Source organism: Mirounga angustirostris, unplaced genomic scaffold (assembly GCF_029215605.1).
Source record: "Mirounga angustirostris isolate CCGP_5_RB_7025 unplaced genomic scaffold, mMirAng1.0.hap1 SCAF_9, whole genome shotgun sequence".
Lineage (NCBI taxonomy): Eukaryota > Metazoa > Chordata > Mammalia > Carnivora > Phocidae > Mirounga > Mirounga angustirostris.
Genome location: NW_026991717.1, coordinates 113,185,321 through 113,207,882, shown reverse-complemented (window position 1 = coordinate 113,207,882; position 22,562 = coordinate 113,185,321). Strand labels below are relative to the sequence as shown.

The 22,562-nt window shown below is 47.1% G+C and overlaps 1 protein-coding gene across 5 annotated transcripts in view; it reads right to left on the bottom strand.

Moving 5' to 3' along the window:
• SUSD6 (sushi domain containing 6) overlaps positions 1-22,562 on the bottom strand; it is a 93,588-nt gene that overhangs the window by 39,029 nt on the left and 31,997 nt on the right. For 4 of the 5 annotated variants that reach the window (XM_045901091.3, XM_045901092.3, XM_045901094.3 and 1 more), the window contains one exon: positions 14,011-14,138. In XM_045901091.3, the coding sequence (XP_045757047.1) occupies positions 14,011-14,131 (121 nt within the window). In that variant the 5' untranslated portion in view covers positions 14,132-14,138. Of the gene's footprint in view, positions 1-14,010; positions 14,216-22,562 lie in introns of all 5 variants that reach the window. The other variant, XM_064571249.1, reaches the window with a different exon arrangement.

Below are 22,562 nucleotides of genomic sequence, written 5' to 3'. Positions count from 1 at the left end.
AAGGCTGGGAAATCTTCTGTTTGCCCCTGCAGAGAGGCTGGAGAGACCGGGTCAGACAATAGTTCTGAGGCAGACAAGCTAATTCTTTCCAAGCCAGGAGTCCTTTAGCCTGCCAATACAAACAGCAGGAAATAAAGGCGGAAAATGGGGTCAAACTCAATCTGAAGAACAGCAAATTCCCCCTAGGATGGAGAAAACATTCTGTAACTTTTAGCTACCCTAGAAAAATGGGCAAAGAGAACAGGGAAAAGGATAAGACCGGGGAGCTCGGGAGGTGCCCCTCACACAGATGGCTTGAAGGGCCTTTTGTGATCTCCTCCGGCACACCCCAACCCCCACCACACTCAATACACAAACAGGGCAGGCTAGCTCTGCCAGCCTGCAGGTGAGGTAAAACGAGTACAGAGGAAGGAAAGGGGGGAGGGCAAAGGAGGACAATTATGCCAAGCTGGAAGAAGGGAGAAACTGAAGCAAAGGAAAAGAGGTACAGGGATACAAGCCTCTATGCCATCCACCCAGCAAATATTTACCCAGGCCTACCACAAGCACTGGGCCTGACAGTGGAGGACGTAGAGTAACAATCCCGAGCACCCTGGAAACGAGACTGGAACAGAAAGCCTGTGAAACCTTGCAGTCGAGTGTGACGATGTGCAGTAAAGGCACTGGGACCCGCCAAGGATGCTAGGTCATTCCTCTCTGGACACAGGCTGTATGGAAGCAGCATAATGGCACAGGTCAGAGACTCTCTAGAAAGAAAAGTTACTCCAATTCCCACACTTTTCTCTGGTTTCACTTTCGGCAAGGCAGCCTCTGGACGGGATTCTGATCAGTACTGCTTATCAAGAGAAGCTTTCACACAGGTGAAACATAAAAAACAGGTAACAAGTAAGCAGAAGTTCCTGACCATGGGAGGGGGAGCTGTCAGAAGAGGCATTAGAGAATCCCAGATATCAGAGCTCAAAGGACCCTGGAAAGCTAGTCCAACTCTCACATCACCACTGAGCAAAATAAGGAGCCTCCAGTTACCGCTCTGCAGAAGCAGTGCTGGTGCTGATGCCTGGGATCCCCGACTCAGGGCTCTGCTCTTCGGACCCCAGACCTCGAGCTGTGGAAAGACTTCGTAATGCAGACTTCCAGAGCTCACTGCTGCCTAAGAGGGCAGAATAAGAAGTGGGTGGGGGGAGGGTGCCCAGGGTGACCTAGCCAGAGGGTCACCAGATCTACCCCGCACCCCCTCCCGCTCTCTCTCTGCACGATAGTGGGCAAGGACCAGAACCAGCCCACAGAAGGTCAGAGACAGAACTGTGAGCTTCCTCCCTTACTCACTTAACTTTTTCCCAGTTTCCAAATTACGTGAACCTGCCTGCAACATCCTGTTTCTGAACCACTTCTCCCCACAGTAGGTTCAAGACCTCTCCATCCCTCTGTCCCCACCTTACCAAAAATTGCTCTGAAAAGGATCAGATGCGCTTGTTCACCCCAAGTGTAAACTGGTGGTTTCCAAAATATGGTCCCCAGATCACCAGCAGTAGCATGCAAGAACTTAGCAGAAATGCAAATTCTTGGGCCTGCTGAATCAGAAATTCTGGATGCAAGCCCAGCAATCTGGGCCCTCCAGGGGATTCTAATGCATGCTCAAATGTGAGACCCAATGGAGCATATAACCTGTAAGGTTCAACCTGTTTCTTCTCTCACAAGTATGTGACTCTTAACTGACACACCTGAATGACCTCTAGAATCTCAAGCCTAGGAGCCCAGTAGCTGCCCCTGGAAGAAGGAGAAGCTTCCCAACTCAGCATATTCTTCTCTTGCTTCCAGGGTTCAAGACCTTATGCAAGAAAGTACATCAACTGTCCTTTAAGCCTTGACCACAGGCAGGAAAGCATGGGCATGGGGAGAAAGGTAACCCTGCACGGTGAACTGTAAAACAGAACCTCTTTTCACCAGCTCCCAACTAGCGAGACCTTTCAGAAGGGAGTAAGGTGGCTCAGTGGGCCTAGGCCTCTCCCTGACTGCAGCACTGACCTGAGGGTGATCTGCCCAGATGCCGTCCCGCCAAATGCAGGCTGCAGGTACTTGTTTCTGCAGTAAAACTGGCCTGGGCCAGACACTCAGGGAAGTTTCTGAAGCCCCTCCATGGGGTTTCACCCTGAGACCTAGAACAAGCACCTGCTATGGGTCCCTCGACACTCCCTGGGACACGATGGAGCAGCAAGTGAGGTTCTAGTGGTGTGTGTCACACTCTGGCACTTCAGGTACTGCCAACCACAGCCTAAACAAAACAGAACTAAGAACGCTGCCAGCCCCCCCTCTGCTTTCCTCGTCCCAAACCTACACTGATTAGCCTTCTGCTTCTCTGGCTTATCCCAGGGCCTTATTCTCAACAGGGACTCTATGGTTCTTAGAGAAAAATGGATGTCAGACTTCCACGTCTCTCAAAAATACTGACTATGACAACCTTGTCTGACCAGACTGGTTGTCTGTGAAGAGAAACAACAACAACAAATTTTTTAAATGTCTCCCTTTCTCCTTCCACCTTCTTTTATTCCCAGAAATGAGGCATCATCACATTCCGAGACCCAAGCTTTAGATTTAGACTCCATAGATTTGGGCTTCAAAGTCAAGATTTGGGCTTCAAAGTCAAGATTTGGGGCTCTGTTGGAAACTTTAGTTTGATCTTGTATACAAAGGGGGCCACTAAATGCCAGCCTCCCACCCAGGGATAAATGAAGGATTAACCAGTTAGTGTTAACCAAGTACTTTGAGCAATTCAGAAAAGAGATGCCAACTAAAAAAAGGAGCCTTATAATAATCCCTTCCATTAGAATAGACTTTTATTGTTTACCCAGCACTTTTACATATATTACCTCATCTAATCCTATTATTCACAATGGCCAGGGTCTGCCATTACCGCTAACAGAATTTCTGAATGCGAGGGAGAGGGACCTTGAAACCTCTGAACTGCCTAACCACAAGGAACAGAGAACAAGAGTGTGGAGAATGAGTTCCTCTGCTGAGAGCCACTCTAAAGAAACCCGAGACGTATCTCTGCTGGCAGTCACAAAGAGTTCTCTACACCCCCAAACACATCAAATCACAGACGGTCCTCACCCCGACGTATCCAATTACCCCAGCTCCGATCGAAGCTGAAGACTCCTGCAATGTGTCCGCACAGCCCAGAAGCCAGCTGCTCCTTCTCTCATCTCCCATCCTCATCAATTAGGAGCCTCCCATGGGGTTCCGACGTGAGCCAGACCCCCGTGGGACCCTGTGCTGTGAGGCAGACTGGCTAAGGAGTCCCTGTCAGACATGCCTCCCACGGGCTGGCTGGGCGCAGGCCTGTCCTGAGCGACCCCCTCCCCTCCAGCAGGCTGGAAGGGGCCTCACTTAGCCCGTCACTTCCGGTTCCCACAGGCAAACAGGGGCACAACTACCAATCTTCTCAGCCCCAACCTTTCCTACAACTTGTACCAAAACCAACACCCTCCCCCAGCCCTCTTTATTCCCCTGTTTAGACTCATTCAACCCTGAATCCATTAGCTAGTGTTTGTTTTCTCTTTCACCCTTTGATCCTTAAGACACCGGGGCTCAGACCTTGTTTCCCTCCCTCCTACTCCCTCTCCTCTTCCTCCTCAACTGGAACAACTGGGACAACTCAGCAGGAGAGGCACTGGCTCCACCAGCAGCGTCCCGCCTCCCAGATGCTTCCCCCAAACTGTGCTGCTGGTGATGTTCAGCCCAATCTCCGAGCTCTCACACTAAGGCTGGACTTTATTTCTGTTTTGAAACCTCAGCTTCCAATCCGACTCCACCAGGATAGAGGCCAACCCTTTATCCAGCACAGCGAGAGGCACACCAGTTCAGGGGACAGAGTGTATCGGCTGGACGTCCTGGGTTTCAACAGAAGTGGCCGAGCAGGGTCCAAAGGAAGGGTCAAGGAAGCAGAGCAGACACCACACTTGACTCTCTCCCTGTCCTCCCTACACTTGCCCCCACCATGCTGTCTGTCCCTGCCACTGGTGAGGTGCCACATAACAACGATGATGAGAACACCGTGGCCCTAAACAGGCAGTGTGTCATCATCCCAATCTCACACACAGGAAAGCCAAAGGCCACCAACTTTGAGAAACTTGCTCAAAGTGATACTACATCTTAGTGGCAGAGCTAGGATTCAAACCAGCCTGTCTGGCCCCAAAGCCTGCATTCTTAACCCTACTATGCCATCTCGTCTCCCCTACTCGCAGGATCCTATTTACCTCCAGCTCTGGGTATAGACTTCCCTCCCTCAGAAAAAGCTACTGGGGCCCTCCCAATCCGAGTCAGGAACCCCTCTTCTGTGCATTCCCGTAGTGCAGTGACTGCCCTGACCACAGCCTGCCCCATGCAGGACTGCGGCGGGCACAGCCCTGGCATGCAGCAGGAGCGTAGGCAAGGCACTGTGAGTACATCAGTGTGCCCAACCCCCAGCTCTGTGCTCCTCCCAGCACACCGCACCGCCCCCGGCTGCAGCTGCGCTCTCCCACCGGCGTACCACAAGGCCCCAAGGACCAGTGAGAACGTCCCCCACCATCCAGTCCAGTGCCTGGCCCCAGAAAGCCCTCCATGGTGTTATAGATCTCCTGTTGTCCTCCCGGCCCACCTTACGTCAACATGTGCTTGCTAAATGACGTAATGCTGCTTAGGAAAATACCAGACCCGTATGTACCACAGCAACCCTGGCAACCCCGAGTCATTAGGTCTTGGAGCAAGTCTATAGGGTGTGTGTATCATGATCTGCAGAACAAAGGTTCAGGCTTCCCAAAGCTGCAATTCCAAGAAGTCTTTTTTTTTTTTTTAAGAATTTATTTATTTATTTGAGAGAGAGAGAGCCAGAGAGAAAGCACAAGCTGGGGACCGGCGGGGGGGGGGGGGGGGGGGGAGGGGACGGACAGAGGCAGAAGCAGACTCCCCGCTGGGCAGGGAGCCCTACTCAGGGCTCGATCCCAGGATCCTGGCATCATGACCTGAGCCGAAGGCAGATGCTTCACCAACTGAGCCACCCAGGCACCCCCTTCAATTCCCAGGAAGTTTTAACAAGCTGTCCAATTCCTTCCAATCAAAGACAGTCAAGGTTCCCAGAACTGGAATCCTGTTCATAGGAAAACCTCTGACATTCTCAAGAGAAAGGACTAGGAGCTCTTACTAACTCCACACAAGAAATATACACAAAGCCTACTCTCCTTCCCCCAGACCCTATTAATTCTAGTAGTAAGGTGATTAGTGGTGTCTCCTAGAGGAGGTGACTTTGAATTGGATTTTGAAGGATGAAGAGAGGTTTGGGAGGAAGGGGAAGAGGCAGAATTCCAGCCACAGGAATCTAGCCACTGGAAGAACAGTGAGAATAGGCTTTGAAGGTGCTAACGTTCAGGGAAAGGGGAAAAAGGAGTCCCCTTAGCCTTGACTTGAGGGATGAGTAGAGGGAATTATGGGGGGGAAAAGGGGAGCCAAACCCATTCAAGCTTCCCCTCTCCAGCCCCTCCCCAGTGTCAGGATATGTTTCAGAGCCAGCATGCATTGCTCCTCGTGATCTTTCCTCCCTCCCATTATCTAAGGGGATCCACACCCACACTGGGTTCAAAGTTCTTTACCCAGGCTGAAAGTTAGTATACTGCAATGAACTCTTCTAGGCAGGCTTCCCAGTCCCACTCCTTTCTCCTCAGAAGAGCCTCAGCACCTGCATCCTCTAAGGCATAAAGATACTTTCACATGGTTCTTCAGTTCTCCCCAGAAAGCAGGGGATGGAATCTTATGGGGAACCATAAATCAGTGCAGAGGCCCACAAAGTGCTGCATCTCACAGGGCTGTGCACTTGACTACCTTGTCCTCACCTGCAGGACAAGCCATGATTCTGCACAATCCTGCTGGAAGGGACCCCTCACCCCATAGAGTACCTTTCCCAGGATGTGCTTGTTGGGTCCACTTGGGATGATCACTGGCCTGATTATAGCAAAGGAGCAACTTTGTCCTTGTCTTCAAGGAGCTTATGTGCAAACACATGCCAAGCACTGAGATGGAGAGACATGTACAGGACCTCAGAGATCAGGGACTGAAGGGGTCTACTGTGGAGGGAGGGGTATGAAGCAGAGAGCCACATGGCCTACTGAAGTCACCAGCTAACTTCATAATCAGCAATTCTGAGCAACCATGCATGGTCATCAGGAGGTTTAGTGGGGCTGCACTGGCTCAAGACACAACTGGGTCCTTTGCAATCTGGCCTCCAAAGTAGTAAGATCAACTGGGAAGCAGAAATAACCAAGGCCTCTCTCCCATCTGCTGCCACACCTCACTGTGTCATGACCAGTGCTCAGTAAACATTGCTGGGCTGCTCCTCACGCCCACTCAGTCCTCATGGGGTGAGTGATAAACCCAACAACATTCTCCTGGGCCTCCCACCATAGCCAGAGTCAACAAGGCCCAACTGTCAGAACTTGAGCCAGTGACAATAGACACACAGGTCCTGCCCTCTCCCAAGGAGACATGTGTCTACTACATGAGAAGAACTGATTGTCAGGCGCTTTCATATTTTTTTTTAAAAAGATTTTCTTTATTTGACAGAGAACACAGCAAGAGAGGGAACACAAGCAGGGAGAGTGGGAGAGGGAGAAGCAAGCTTCCCACAGAGCAGGGAGCCCGATGCGGGGCTTGATCCCAGGACCCTGGGATCATGACCTGAGCCGAAGGCAGACGCCCAACCATCTGAGCCACCCAGGCGCCCCAGGCCCTTTCATATTTTATAAAGTGTTGCTGGTTACTCAGAATAACAAAGGCTACAGCAGAATTATTTTATAACCCTGTTTGTACTTGGTCATAACTTCCTGAAACACATTTCCCCTCTCAGGTTGAAATGCCTAAAATATTTTTGTGAACTTAAAAAAAAAAGAAAGTTTTGCAAAGAAGAAACCTTGAAGAGAACCTGTTTATCTTCCCTGCACTACTTTCCAGAACTCTGAATGATTAAACAATTGTACTGTAAGATTTGGTTAGTGGCAGAGTTAACAAGTCACAGAAGCTAAACATGGGGAAAATCTCCATCTCAGGGGAAGCAAATGAATCTAGGTAGAAAAAGGCTCTTCAAAGAAGAAACACTATCAAATAGAGCTAAGAAAAGTAGGAGAAGGCTACCAAAGGACTACCAAATGGAAAGAAGACAAGAGAGTTCTTATTTTTTACTTCAGACGTATTCTCCCAGATGTGTTTAGGAATCTTTTAAAATCTAATCCTTCAATCAACCACATCATGGTGCTAATGAAACGAAAAATGTCTTTAAAAGAGCAGACCTGGGACACCTGGGTGGCTCAGTCGGTTAAGCGTCCGCCTTCAGCTCAGGTCATGATCTCAAGGTCCTGGGATCGAGTCCCAGGAGCTCAGTGAGGAGCCTGCTTCTCCCTCTGCCTCTGCTCCCCCTGTTTGTGCTTCCCCCCCAACCTCTGACAAACAAATAAATAAAAGAGCAGACTCTTGGCATTTGCAAAATGACTCCAAAAGTTCCTAACAAACAGCAGCTTTGAGGAACCCTGGCTCTGAAATGACAAGACAGCCTCTATGAAGGGAATGGCTTACTGTGAGATTACCTAGCTGGCCCCCTCCCGCTCCCCAGCAACAACATCAAGAAGGGGCGCTGCTGCCCTTTCCTCCCTGTCTTCATAGGTAGGATGTCAACATGCACTATTTGAGAGTTAGGGACTTACGAATTATGAATAACTCATGCAGTATGTATCCAACTCTACTCAGTATGTATTGGATTGAATCAAACAGAATCCAAGATATGTGGAAGAAACAAGGAGCACCTTCCAATCCTGAGTCTGTCTGAACTAAGCAGCTGTGGCATCAGAAGTGTAGGCTGTAACAAATGATGCTACAATCTGATCTTTCAACCTGGGAATTATTTCTTTGTATGCCAGGCCATGTCCTAAGTGCTTTATATATACAATGGGAGCGAGGGCTGCTCATACCCTCCGCAGGCTCACACTCCTGAGTGATGCAGAGGAATGGAATCTCCCAGAGGGTAAGAGGTGAGGAAAAGAAAACCTGCAAACCTACTAGAATAATTAAGAACTCTGAAAGCAGACTCTGGGTTTTTGTTTTGTTTTTGTTTTTGTTTTTAAAGCATCCTGCGACCCCTTTTGCAGAAGGAGTTGGGCAGGTAAGGATAACATCCTCACTCAGAAATTATGCCAGGGTAGTGGGGCACCTTTGCTTAGAAGGTGGAATCGGTGTTGACTGAGGGCTTTAACAAAATTGAGACCCACTCAGGTGTTCAGTTTGGTGGACTCTTGGTTTCTGTTCCTCAAAACTTACAGTGCAAGGCCGATACCATGTGTTTGCAATGTTCTAAACATGGTACAACAATTAGCCTGAGGAGGGTAATTTCTCAATGTCTTTTCGTGATGCCATGGTTCAGCAAGCCCTATAATGACCCATCCAGCCTCCTCCCACAATCCCCAAGTCTTTTTATAGTCACAGGTAATTACACCACAGAGAGATTACATCACCTCATCAGCAGTGTTTACAACTGACAGGAAGATGCTCTGCGGATGTTTTGGGAACTACATCCTCATTTAGCAAACAATTCGCTGTGGTCCCTATTGTTCCTTTCCAAGAATAGAACCGCCTTGGCAAACCTTGTTCCTAAACTGGGAACCAAACAACCAAGGGCCATCGTAGATGAGAACAGAAACTACCACAGAGGCAAACACGGTAACCCAGTGATGACTCCTTCATCCTTTATCCAGGGGAGAAAACACAGATGGTGTCTTTCTTTCTCTGTCAAAAGAATCCTCTGAAGGTTGCCCTGAGTGCTCCAACAGGGTGACACAGAAATGGGTCTCAGAGAACCTGCCACTCATTTCTCAGCAGACCATGGGCAGCAGAGTTAAGACAGACTGCGCACGAATCCCAGCAAGCTTCCCCACCGACAACTGCCTGCCTCTGAGCAGGTTTTGTAACCTCTCTCCGCCTCAGTTTCTCATCTGTAAAATGGTTACATGACCACCTAGTGCACAGCCTTTCTGAGAGCTTTAAATGGGATGATACACAGAGAGCCTGACATATAAATGATGCTCTATATGCATCAGCTTCCTGCCTGTCCTCTCCTCTCAGCTCACTGTACATTATCTCTGACCCCAGGTCCCTTCAGAGATGGCAAGGTGAGCCAGGGCCACCTGCCAACATCTCCCAGCCACAGCAAATTCAAGGGCCAAAGCCGCATCATACCCCTGAGCACCTTGTTCTCAACATTTTCCATCTTTGATGAACACTAACTGCCAGGCTTTCTCACTCTGCTGCATAGAAATGTAAATGGCTGCTTTCCCTGCTATTTTAAAATTGCTTTAGGTGCTTGTGTGATGTTTAACATAGCCTATAGTGTCATGGAAACACTTTAAGGGGAAAAAAATCAGAAACAGGGGCACCTAGGTGGCTCAGTGGGTTAAACGTCTGCCTCTGGCTCGGGTTATGATCCCAGGGTCCTGGGATCAAGCCCCACATCCGGCTCCTTGCTCGGCAGGAAGTGTGCTTCTCCCTCTCCCTCTGCTCCTCCTCCTAGCTCGTGTGTGCTCTCTCTCTCTCTCTCAAAATAAAATCTTAAAAAAAATCAGAAACAAATAAAATAGTTTTGTTTTGTTTTTTCAGTAAATATCCTCAGGAAAGGGAGAGAATGAAAATCAAAAGCTTTTTACATGAGTCAGCAAGTGGCCGGGTGGAGACCATCACACTATGCAAACATGAGCTTTCTGGAAGGCGAAGGGGTTTCCAGAAGTAACCAATCCTTCCTCAACTGGTCAAGTCAGACACCTGGTCCCACTTCCTTATCCTCAACACAAAAAATGACTTTGCATCTTTAGTTTTATTTTTTTAAAGACAGCAAAGGATGTCATCTGCATAAAAATCTCCTGCCCAGCATGACTCAACAGTGGGTCATGTACCAACTCTGTTGTTGTCATTATATAGGAATTACACCACACATTTTATATGCCAAGTGCCCTCCAATCATTTTTATTAGTCTACACAACACCAACCTCACATCCTTAAGGATTTTGTTTCCGTTTTGAAGGAGACACAAAGAGGTCAAGTGATTTGCCTAAGGTTATAAGGCATGTTTCTTTTCTTTTTTTCTTTTCTTTTTTTTTTTTTTTAATAAAGCAAGTTTCTTAAGATCATAGGTAAAGGCGCCTAGGTAGTTCAGTCAGTTAGGAGTCTGCCTTCAGCTCAGGTCATGATCCCAGGGTCTGGGATGGAGCCCTGCACTGGGCTCCCTGCTCAGCAGGGAGTCTGCTTCTCCCTCTCTCTCTGATCCTCCTTGCTCCTCATGCTCTCTCTCTTTCTCAAATAAATAAATATATTTTTTTAAAATCACAGGTAAAAGGAAGGAGTTGTGAGATCTGGGAGTGGCTGCTACATAGTTGGGACCCTAATTCCTCTCTAGCCCAAAAAGAGAGGCACGCTGGGTACTCTGCACATAGATTTTATTTTTAATTCTCATCTTCTGCCTGCATGGTGTGAACCAGGTGTGAAGGTAAGATATGCTTCTTTTTGCCACGCCCCAAAAGGAAAACTTTCAATAATTTTCTCCATCTCTGTTTAAAGAATGACCAAGAGGGAAGCTGGACCTACTGCCTCTTGAAACCAAGATGGAAAACTAAACCTCGATCATGGCACAACTCTGCACCAGAACTCTCTAGTGCCTGTTCCTACATGATTATTTTCTTCTACACCTGAGCAATTATGACCAAGACTAAGGGTGACTGTGGTATTTATAACCAGAGACGATACAGATGAATTGCCCCCCTACAAGATGCCCACTTAACTACGTCCAGTGGGATTCTCCCAGGCACAAGTGTGCATGCACACACAAGCACATTCAAGGTCTAGTAGAGCCCACTGGGTAACAAAGGCTGTGTATTTTACAAACACCTCCTTTTAAAATGTTCTGGAGTGGGTGTTCAGGTGCAGCTACAGGAGCAGGTAAGATATGCACCAAGAGGAAAAGGGGACCTTTCCTGAACTGAACTGCCTTTCCTCGACTTCAGAGTATCTGAAAGTCTTGGTTTTTTGGCAAGCCTGTCTCGCAAGCTGCTTATGGCAGGCACAGCCAAACAGGTGTGCTCAGGTTTCAGGCCAAGGAGTGGGTGCCTCCTTCCCTGAGAAGCCACTTCAGAGAGGGAAACACACTGGCAGCAACGTGGTGCACTGGATCTAAGTAATGGGACCACCCCCTCCCCTGCCTGCATCCTGCTCTGCGCCAGTACACGTTTTACGGGGAGTAGAAAAGACTTGGCGGGGGGGAGGGGGGGTGAGGGTGGCAGGGGAGGGAGGATTCTGTACAGATGGGGGAGGGAAAAAAACTACAGAGCCAACTTTTCCATCCTGCTCTGAGCCCACACTACAGACATATATTTTTCCACACTGGAGAATAATAATCCCTTTATCCAGCCAGTCTGAAACCATCAGTCCCTGATAATTGAATTCAGACCTTGGATGGAAAGTTGGGAAGGTGTGGGTAGTTGGAAAATGGGGTGGGAGATGGGAGGAGGCAGAGGTGGAGCCCATAAAAAAGGAGGGTGGCAGTAGGTGGAATGGCTCAATGAAGCTAAAGAGGCTAAAGACTTCAGAAACCAAAGGCAGATGTTCTGCCCTAATATTGCCAGGTCACACAATGGGACAGCTTCCCTAGTGGAGCCTGGGAAGAAGGCAGTCTTGGTAGTGTATCAGGCACTAAGCCAGGTTCTGGTCCTAGCCCCAGGACCCTAGGCAAGTATATGACCTCTAAAATCCTAGCTCTGACAGTCATTCCATTCATGCACATCCTTATTGAGAACCATTTGTTCTGGGCTAGGGGTAGGGTGGCAAACCTCTTGTATAAAGGGCCAAATGAATTATTTTAGGCTTTGGGGGCAACACAGTCTATGTCACAACTACCCAACACTGCCACTCTAACACAAACACAACCACAGACAAAATATATATGAATGAACATTGCTATGTTCCAATAAAACTTTATTTATGGACACTGTAATGTGAACTTACAATTTTTCTGTATCATGAAATATTTTGATTTTCTTTCCGATCAATTAAAAATATAAAACCATTCTTGGCTCACGGGCCATACAGGGAGGATTTGGTCCAGGGACCACAGCTTGCCAACTTCTGCTCTAGAGATACAGTGGTGAACAAGACAGGGTCTTTACATCCTGTGGCTCTGTGACTACCACTTCTGGAGACCACCTCTGGCTGTGCTGCAAGCCCTGTGAATGTAAGCCCTGCTTCATCTGCTTGTACATTGGTAGGTTCTGGCCTTCGTTTCCTTTGGAACTTCATATAGCCACAATGCCCATACTGTGGGGTCCCAATCATTAATGGCCTCCTTGGCTATGCTAGAAGCTCCTCACAGCCAAAGAGGTCTTAGGCTTTATGGGAAAGGTTTAAGTGTCAGAACAGGGTGAAGAGGAGGCAGTAGAAGAGGAAATCTGTACGTGGGTGGTGGAGAAGGCTATAATGCAAAAACAAGTGCGTAACTATTTCTCCCAGCAGTTCATTGCACCATGATCTGTATGTGTTAGGTAAGTGGGTGGTGGGAGTTGACAGAGAATGAGAGAGAGCACTGAGCTATGGGGACTCTATACACCGCAATATACCACACTGCCCCCATCCTTCAAGTCCCTTTCCAGAATCTAGCTAAGATCCCTCTCCAGGGAACGCTGTCCAAAGAAAACTGCCACCTTATGTATCTAATGAAGTCTGGTAGGGGCCGCATTACTGTTGAGTTCAATCATGATAGCTGAAGGGTACATGTGGCTCAGTCCGACTCTTGATTTCAGCTCAGGTCGTGATCTCAGGGTTGTGGGATCGGGTCCCGCATCAGGCTCCCCACTCAGCACAGAGTCTGCTTGTCCCTGTCCCTCTGCTCTGCCCCCACTTGTGTGTGTGCATGCTCTCTCTCTCTCAAATAAATACATACATAAAATCTTTTTTAAAAATCATAATCAGTTGAGAGCCCTATTGGTGCTCACAGATACAGAGGCTCTACAGAGGTTCTCTAGCATCAGCCAGAGGCCTACGGTACACACCCAAATATGCCCCTTCCTAAAAGAACGCCAGGTCTAGAGGACCACATGAAGAGAACCTAGAAGGGTCTTCAGAGCACTGTGGAAGGCAATAAGGATCATACAAACTCAAAAAGGCTCACGGCTGCATTTCTAGCTCCTGCTAGGGCTCTTGCAGCTCACCAGCTTCAATCAGAAAGTCCTTAGAATCATGAAAATATAGACAAAGGGAACTGGATATGACCTTAAACGTATCCAGGTCAACCCCTTCATTTGATAAATGGAGAAACTGAGCCACGGAATGGCTAAGTGGCTTGCCCAAGATCACGAAGTTTAGAGTGTCAGTGACCAGGTCCTGCTTTCACTAAATTACAATACCTCAACTCTACTTATTCTGAGGGAAAACATAAAAAGACAAGGAACAAACAAAAAAAGCTAACAATCATGAAGCACCTATTGTGTTAGACAATCTTCAGAACCACCCTCCCAGGTAGGTACTAGTATTATCCCATTCTGGGGCTGAGGAAATGAAGGCTTACAGAAGTGAGATTTGCTCGGTCCCAGAGCCAGCAACAGGAGCACTGGACTCAGAACACGGGCAGTCTGATTCCCAAACCTGCACCCTTGCTGCCTATCATGCTCTGAACCCTACAGCTCCATCCTACCTGGTGACTCCAGCTGTGGGGAGAGGGCCGATAACGTCATCCCCAGCATGTTCATACACACCCCTCCCTCCAGCTGGCTCAGGAGGCCCCTTACTGCCATACCCCCAGGACTGGTCCCCTGCTATTCCACAGCACAAAAGCCCACCACCCCTCTCTGCTCTCGCTGCAACTGGCTGCTAGATAGGAGAGTCCCCTATCCCGGCTTTGGGAGAAACAATGGGACGAGTCTTTTCCCTCCCCCCACAGAGAGGCAGGCCCGAACCCACCTGAGGCAAGGCTGTCTCCAAGGAGGGTGCTAAGGATCACCAGTGGAAGGAACACTCCATGTCCCGCGGAGGCCACGGCCAACGCTGCGGTGCTCTTTGGTGCTATCCTGCCATGGCACATCTTTTATCTGTCCAAGTTATTTTAAAAAGAAAAAATTTAAAAGCCAGAAGTAAGAACTCTAAAGTCAGCCACGGGTAGATTTACCTATAAAAAAAAAAACAGGACAACAAAAAAACAAAGACATAAGTGAAAACTTCAGCCATAAGTTTGTTGCAAGTAGGCACTTTGGTAAGGAAGCTATAATCACATACAAAGTTGAAAGAATTCCAGTAAATGAATTCCTGCTGCCAAGAAAGGACAGGCACGTAAGTGGCTTTTCAACGTGTATCTGGGGAAATGCCGAGGCCTGCAGCAAGCTGCCATCAGCATCCACATCCAGGAGCCAGATCCTTGCGACAGGGCAAGGAGACAAGCGCAGGCTCACCTGGAGATCTGTCAGGCACCACAGAGCTTTCAGAAGTTGCCCGGGCTCTGCCCCACCACCTCCAAGCCTCCAACACAGAGCAGGAGAGAGGCAGCTGTTGACAGAGAGCTACACCCGAGTCAGGCTTTGCCTTGGCCACTTGGACTCAGAGCGAGTTCAACCAACCGAAAGGGAAAAAAAAATAGGGAACATGTGTCTTAAAGGGAGAAATACACCGCCTAGAGAAGGAATGCAGCAGCAGGAGGCAAGGGCCCATGGCTAGGCTTGCTCAACTGCCAGAGGCAGGATGAGCCCCTGAGGATGTGACGCTGACTGCACAGCCGCGAACCTCAAAAACGGACCAATTAATCCAGGCTCACCTGACACACCTGTGACCCCAGAGGCCACACCTGTTGACGGTACCTGACACCGACTAGGGGGAGGACGGACTGTAATTGTTAACTGCCCCCGCCCCCGCCTCTAGTTCAGACTATGACTTCAGACGACTAGGAATCAGAGTCCACGGCCATCCCACCCTGAACACGCCCAATCTCATCTGATCTAGGAACCAGAGTCTTAAAAAAAAAAAAAAAAAAATCAGGGGTCAAGACTTTTAGGGATTATTTTCTACATGCCTTCAGAGAAGTTGAAGATACATTTTGATATAGGCCTATTATATTTTAGTTAACTCATCTGATTTCATTGATCCTTGTTTATAACAGGTATTCCAAATAAGATTACAGTCCCTTTTTAAATTCCATACACACACCTCCTTCTCCATAAATAAGGCTTTATGTAAATAGATAAGGGAGCCTGCCATTGACAACGCTAATAAAGGGTGCCCCTGCGATTCTGCCAGAGATATTAACCAGCCCTGCCTTCCATCTGTGTCTGAAGCCTTGACTCAGGCCTGCATCCCCTGCTAAAGAGAGTGACTGCAAACAGCAACATGAGTTGTCTCAGTATGAAGGAAAAGCAACTATGAAGGTCTTCAATGAGCATGAGCCAGGGGTTCAAGAACAGAGCTAACCTTACTCACTACCCCAAAGAGCTGTGACTATAGCAGTCTTCTGTCCACAGCTTTCACCCAGGCTCCAACTTGAGCCTTTAAAGCTCTAGAAAAGGGATGGTTCCTGAAGAGGTCTGGGGGTAGATTCTGTAAGTGACCCAAAACAGTACACAAAACTGTGTGTGTGTAAATATGTGGAATGTGTATACATTTATGTGGTTAAGAACAGTCGAGTTAGAATGCCGAAATTCAAATCTGTTTCCTCTATTATAACCATGTGACCAAATAATTCTCTTAGCCTCAGCTTCCTCATCTGTAAAATGGGAACAATAACCATACATCTTCATAGGTTTGATGTAAAGATCAGGATCAGACAAAACACTTGGCAGTGCCTGGCACTTTGCAAGTCCTCAGTAAACACGGCCTGCTATTGCTGTTGTAATTATTAATAAGGCCTGAGCTTAATAAGACCTTAGAGGTCATCAGGCTTCACCTCCTCCGACAGATGCCAAAACCAAGGTCAGAAGAGGTTAAAGAATTTGCCCAGTTAGGAACAGGCCCTTTGGTGCTGCCATTTTGGATTCATTCACAGCAGGTAGCTCTACCAGATAGTCATCATCCCCTCAAGGCAACAACCAATGGATCATTGAGAATAACACCTGGTTGTGCCACATCACAGCACGTGCACAACAAATATTTCTGCAGTGAGTGGATGAGGCTGGATCAGAATGGTGCTTAGATGTTCTGTGCACAAGTGAAGGTCATCAGGAAAGACTACCCAGAGGAGATGATGCTGACTGTTAGTGCGTATGTTTAGTGAAAAAGAAGGAAAAAAAGAAGGTACCAAATACAAGTGGAACAGAACAATGGGAGCACAGCACTCTTGGCAGAAGCAGAGTTAAGGGCTAAGCTAAGGAATTTAAACTTTACAGTGAAAACTATGTAGAGCTTACAGGATTATAAACAGAGAAGTTATGAGACCAAATTCATTTAGGAAGATCACTCTGGCAAGGATTTTGGAGGCGGGGCAGGGGGGCACCAAGTGGTAAAGATCTTAAATTTAGTATTTTATAATTAATGTGGAGCTCTTTCGAGGGCAATTTGACAACATCTGTCCCCAAAATGCACACATTCTCTAACCTATCAGTTCTGCTTTGAGAACCTGTCCTCAAAAATCACATGAGCAATGATACAGACGTAAGATATTCACTGCATCCTTTGTACTGGACAAAGATTGAAGTGAGACAAGTTAAACAAGTCGTCATACACACATGTAATGGAATACTGTGCACTGGTTTGAAGAGAACAAGGCAGGTCAGTCTGTACTCATACATGGAACGACTTCCAAAATTAGCACGTGAAGAAAACCATTTGTGAGTACACATGTATTTTTAAAGGGGATACACATAGACACACCTGTATGCCCGGAAAATCTCTCTGGAAGGATGCACAAGAAATCAGTAGCTAAAGATGGCCTTTAGGGAGGAGAAGTGAGTGATTAACAGGAAAAGAACTCATTTTTCACTGTATGTATTCCCCTTTAATCTCCTTAAGCCTTGTATCTTGTGCATGTATTACCTATTCAAATAGATAAAATTAAGGTAGCAAGGTTTTCTTACAGACCACCTGTCTCCTCCCTCAACAAACTGATTGACATTCAAATAAACCTGATTGCTCCTCCTGCCCGGAATACAGTCACTTTCAGGGCTCAGCATAAGGGTCACCTCCTGGAGGAATTCTTTTCTGACACTACACACCAGGCCCACCTCCAGTAGGACTAATCCCCTTCTAACTCCCAAAGTGTCCTGAGCACCCTGCCATGACTATACCTCTAACAGGTTAATACATCTATATGTTTATCTGTCTCACCTCACCAGACTCAACGTAAAGTCAGGGACTGTGAATTACTTAACAGAAAAGACAGGGAACAAATGCTTGCCAAACTCATGAATACTGTGGGGAGGAGCCAATATAGTATTAGGAAGAAAATGCACACATATGACCTCCTGTTTAGTTTTAAAGAAACTCCTGACTCCTCCCTTACTGCTTAAGCTGCTACCTGGGCCAAAGGACCAAATTCCACCATGAAGCCTAAGAACTGATCAAGTGCAGAACAGATAGGGGTAATGACAATGGGAGCTCTGCAAAGAAAAAAGATGAACAGAGGGTAGTCAGTGGAGTGTTTACATGCAAGGCTAGGCCAAGAGTTAGTGCTTCAGAAGTAATACAGAGATAAGGGAAGCCCTACAACCCCAGGGTATTGCTCAGAATGGGAGAACCCAGCTACTGTGGAGAAGGGGTCACTATATACATCTCATCATTTTAAGAAGGGATCTGCTTTGAACACAGAATTAAAAAAAATAAAATAAAACCTGTCCTTGAATTGTGACTTTAGACCAAGTGAAAAGAAAAACACTTCAGAACAAATTAACTAGATATTCATTACCCCTAGAGAAACACACAAAAACTTGAAGAAGGAGAAGACAGAGGAGGAGGAGGAGAAGAAGAAGAATCCATTTCACTTGAGTATTCCTTTGGTACCTTTCTTCCCCAGACAGAAAGTAGATGCTGGTTGTTAGAGGCTGAGAGAAAGGAATACGGGGTTCATGCTTAATGAGAACAGAGTTTCGGTTTTGCCAGATGAAGAGTTCTGGAAATGGATGGATCGTGGTGATGGTTGTACAACAATGTGAATGCACTTAATGTCACTGAACTGCACCGTTAAAACTGGTTAAGATGACCAATTTCATTTTACATGTATTTTACCACAAAAAATTTTGGGAAAAAAATTGTGATTAAAGAGGAGCCTCATGTTCAAACCTGGCACTCATCCACCCTCACAAGGCATGTAACATTTAAAGTTAGAGGTAAGACGAGAGGAACCAGGGCTGCAAGTCAGTCCCCTCTCTGCTACCAAACAACTGGCTGGTCATGAAGGCTCCCTGGCTTCCATTTCCACATCTAAAAAAAGGCTCAAAGGTCTCTCTCAGCTAGAGAATTCACCACAACATCCAAGCTTCTCTGTGTATAACACACCTCTTCCCCTCTAAAATATGGGGTCAGGAGGAGTCGTGGAAAATCTGCATTCATCCTTCTGATATTCCTTCTTGGGACTGGTGCTGCTGCCCCAATAGTACGTGGTAAAAAGAGACCCCACGAGCTAGAATGTCAAGCCCTCAAGGTCAGCGTCTGGTCTCTCCCACCTCTGTGAACTCAGAACATTAAAAGCTAGATGACTGTGCTCTGCTGAACATCATGAACACTCATTTCCTTTCAGAATAATCCTCTATGAAGATCCATGGCTCTGATTATGCGGAAGCCACTTACCTCACCTCTGCCTCTATAACCTTATCTATAAAATGGGGCTGTTGCTTGCTTTAACTATCTCCCTACTCTCTAGTGAGGCTCAAAAGGGACAAAATACAAAGGACAACTCTGTAAACCGGCAAGACTCGGGTCCTTCTATCTACAGTCTTGGCCTAGGAGCCAAGGGCTATCTGAGAAACTGCCCATAAAAAAGGATGATGAAAACATGACAGGCTTCTGGAGTAAAGGGTAACCTGTAACACGAGCCCAAAGTCAACATGGTTTGCTTGCTTACTGTTGCCAGAGATGCTTCCAGGTTAACCAAAAAGCCTGAAAAGATTAAAGGTATCCTGGGAGTCACCTTCAAAAATGGCTCACAGCCTAGGGAAGCAGCAGTAGCAGGTGGGCCAGCCATGAAACAGCCAGGGCACCCTGCCCCTGAGACAGCTCAGGGCCCAGATCTCCTCAGCCCGTGTGCCTGGTTGCCTCGGGGCCCACCCCTGTGGAGAATGTCACGGTCCTGCGGGAGTAGCAGGGTCCTGTTACACTCTACTGAGCTCTCTCCTCTGTGGAGAGAAGAGTCCTGACTCTGTCAAACTTGGCTCCCAGGTGCAAAGTGGGTTTCTCTACAGTTCTATGAGATCAGCCTCAGTCTATGTGTAATTTTCAGGACAGATTATTTCCTAAACCATGACCCATCTCTCCGTTAGTTGAGAGAGGGAACTGGATGGGTAAAACCAACATAAATCCTTTTCTTGCTTCAGACCTAGTCCAGAAAGGGGACGGTGCTAGTGGAGAGTCTAGAACAAGAAAGTCTGCTCCTCTGATTATCCATCTTCACCAACTCCAATGCTGTTATGTGAGAGGGAAGACAGCAGTTTGTGAAACGTGACCAGAATTTAACCAGTTAATTACCTTATGGAGTGTAAAGATAAGAAGTCCTAACTCACTGAAGTCCAAAGTCCCCCAGAGGGTGTGATAAGAGAAGTGGCTAACATGCCAGAAAGGCCTCCCTTACTGCTCCCTTTCTTCCCTTCCACGTCTCCTCCAGTTCCCTCCTACTCACCCGGAAACAGCTGGGCCACAGCAGCAAAAGCTATCTAAACGGCAATCAGATCTTAATGCCTCCCACTCTTCCCTCCAAAATGAAAAAATGAAGTTACTTCTAGAGGTCTTCAGTTTCCTTTGTTCTCCCCCGTGACTCCTTCCAATCTTGTTAACCTTTATATCTTCCCCTTTCTTTTGTGCCACCAGCATGTGAGGGCTTCAACAGGCACAAAAGTCTTCTACTGGACTTGGAGATCCCTGACAGCCAGAATGTTACCTTATCCATTTCCTTTTTATCTCCAGCTCCAAAGCCCAAAAGACACAAAGTCAAACTCTTGTTAAAATTCACCTCCTAGAAATCCCAAAATAACCCTCAGCTTTCCTCATAAGCCACCTAAGCCAGAGTAGGGTAGGGGTTAGAGGTTGTTTTTTTTAAATTGCTTTGATAGTCTTTGTATCTTTGTCTGGTTTCCCCAGAATTGCTCCCCACATCCTCCTGTTGTCACACTTTACCCCTACCATACTCCTCAGGCTTCCGACAGCAGATCAGCAGACACACTACCCCAGCCCCAACTCTAAGCCTCTCTTTAACAGTCTCCAACATCTCTTCTAAAACCTAACAGCAGGATGACTGCAGCATGGACCTAAATGCACAGGACAGCTCTAAGTCCCGGCTCCACCAACCAACAGTGGACTGACCTCAGGCAAGTAAATTATTCTTCCTGGTCCTCAGGGGGTGGGCCTGGATGATCCCCAAATGCCCTTTCAGTTCTAAAGAATCTGGAATGTCTTCTAGGGAATAGGAGGGGCCCAGAAATATTTCTTCTGAAAACATAAGTCAACAAAAGTTCTAACTGGAAGGAAGAAATGTTAAATCCATCCTCTTTGTTCTGCATGACCAGTCCTCTCCCCCTTCATCTCCCAAGACTCATCTCAGCATCCATCTCCCTCTGCATTGCAGCAAACTCAGGAAACTCCACTTTCCCATTTAGAGCTTAATCAATCCATCAGCACATTTGTATAGGCCATCCATACACAGTGTTCCTAAAGTGCTTTCCAAAAATAACAAACTTCTAACAAAAAAACCCCAGCCTCTGTCCGTGTGCACGCGCACACGCGCACGCATGCACACAGATCACTGCAGAGCTGTAGGGGCCCAGAAAGAAAAGACTCAAGAGAGGACAGAAGAACAAAACAACACAGACTCAAGACAGGACAGAAAAAAAGGAGAATGAAGGCAGAGTGGCTGTGAGCAGGAACTTGGCTCAGGCTGTAAATTTCCAACCCTGAAGGCAGGAAACCACTTCTTCTCTAGTCCCAGCTTCTCCAATGACTGATGGGCTGAACTAGGACAAATCACACCACCTCCCTATGCCTCTGTTTCCTCATCAGTAAAATGAAACAGTTCAACTAAGGCTTCTCAGGGAGGCTGGGATCGTGGAAAGATTCTAGCAGACTGGGCCAAAATCTCTGCTCTCCTTGGACAGTATTAGTTAGGTAGTCCAGAGCAAATTATTTTCAGTTGCCATCTATAAACTGGATACCCACACTTCATTAGGTTGTTGTGAGGCGGAAATAAGATAAACGTGAAGGATGCAAGATGGCATATGGGACAGTGGGCACTCAAATTAATGTTGGCTAAGGCCCCTTCCTGCTCTAAAAGGCTATAATTGAGCACCCACCGGATTCCCGAAGGGCACTGTTTCAGCTGGGCTAGAAACATATGCCCTGAAACTAGGCTCAAAACACAGTCAGTGAACCTCCAAGGTTCTCCCCCATGACGTTCTAAAAATATATTTTTAAAGGAACTTAGCATTCCCTCCCCCCAAATTAAATAATTATGTATGTGACTATACTGAGGCAATACTTGTGTCCAGGGGGACCTAGGAGGTTTTCCAGTCTGAACATGTTGTAGGGAAGGATGAGGCACAGAGCTTACATGTTTGTTACATATGTGTATACACACACACACACACACACACATTCATTACCTCATTAAATAGGTGCCATTACCCCCATTTCACAGATAAATCAAATCCAAGGGGCCGAAATCTATTCTCCTCCTGTTTTCCTACTGCAAAGGGCTTCCTGATCTTCTGTTTTCCAAATACGAGGTCAAGTTTAGTTGCATCTTTTCTGAGAAAACTCATCAATTCAGCCCACAAGCATGGAAGGCCCTTCTGAACCCAAAGCATTACTGCCTGGACCATGAATGGGACAACCAATCATATCCCTCCCTAGGGCCTGCTCATAGTTACTTAACTGTTGTATGCTGCATTTACTGCATGTAGTAAATTCCTGCAGAGACCACCAACTCTGCCTCGTTCTATGCCCCAAAGTGCTCGACATTTACTTGTTCACTGAAGGGGGAAAAGAGATAAACCCAAAAGACATAATTTGTGTAGGAAATACAAGAAAGCAAAGTCATAGCAGACATAAAACAGGAGAGGAAAGGGGCATAAATCCTGAAGTTTGGGCCAGGTAGCAAAACTCGTGCCTGGCAGAAGGGGCTATAATTGGCTCCTAGACCCCAGAGATGTATCTATGTGTCATCACACCCCTCTGCTGGGTTCCCATCAGAGCTGAGTGGAGCAGGCTTCAATACCCACTGGGCAAATAAAGTCTGGGAAGCTGATTTGCTAAATCTGACTTCTTAGGGCTCTGTGTTTGCTGTGACTATACTGCAATTCAGCAAATATTTACTGGCTGTCTTCAGTGCAAGGCTT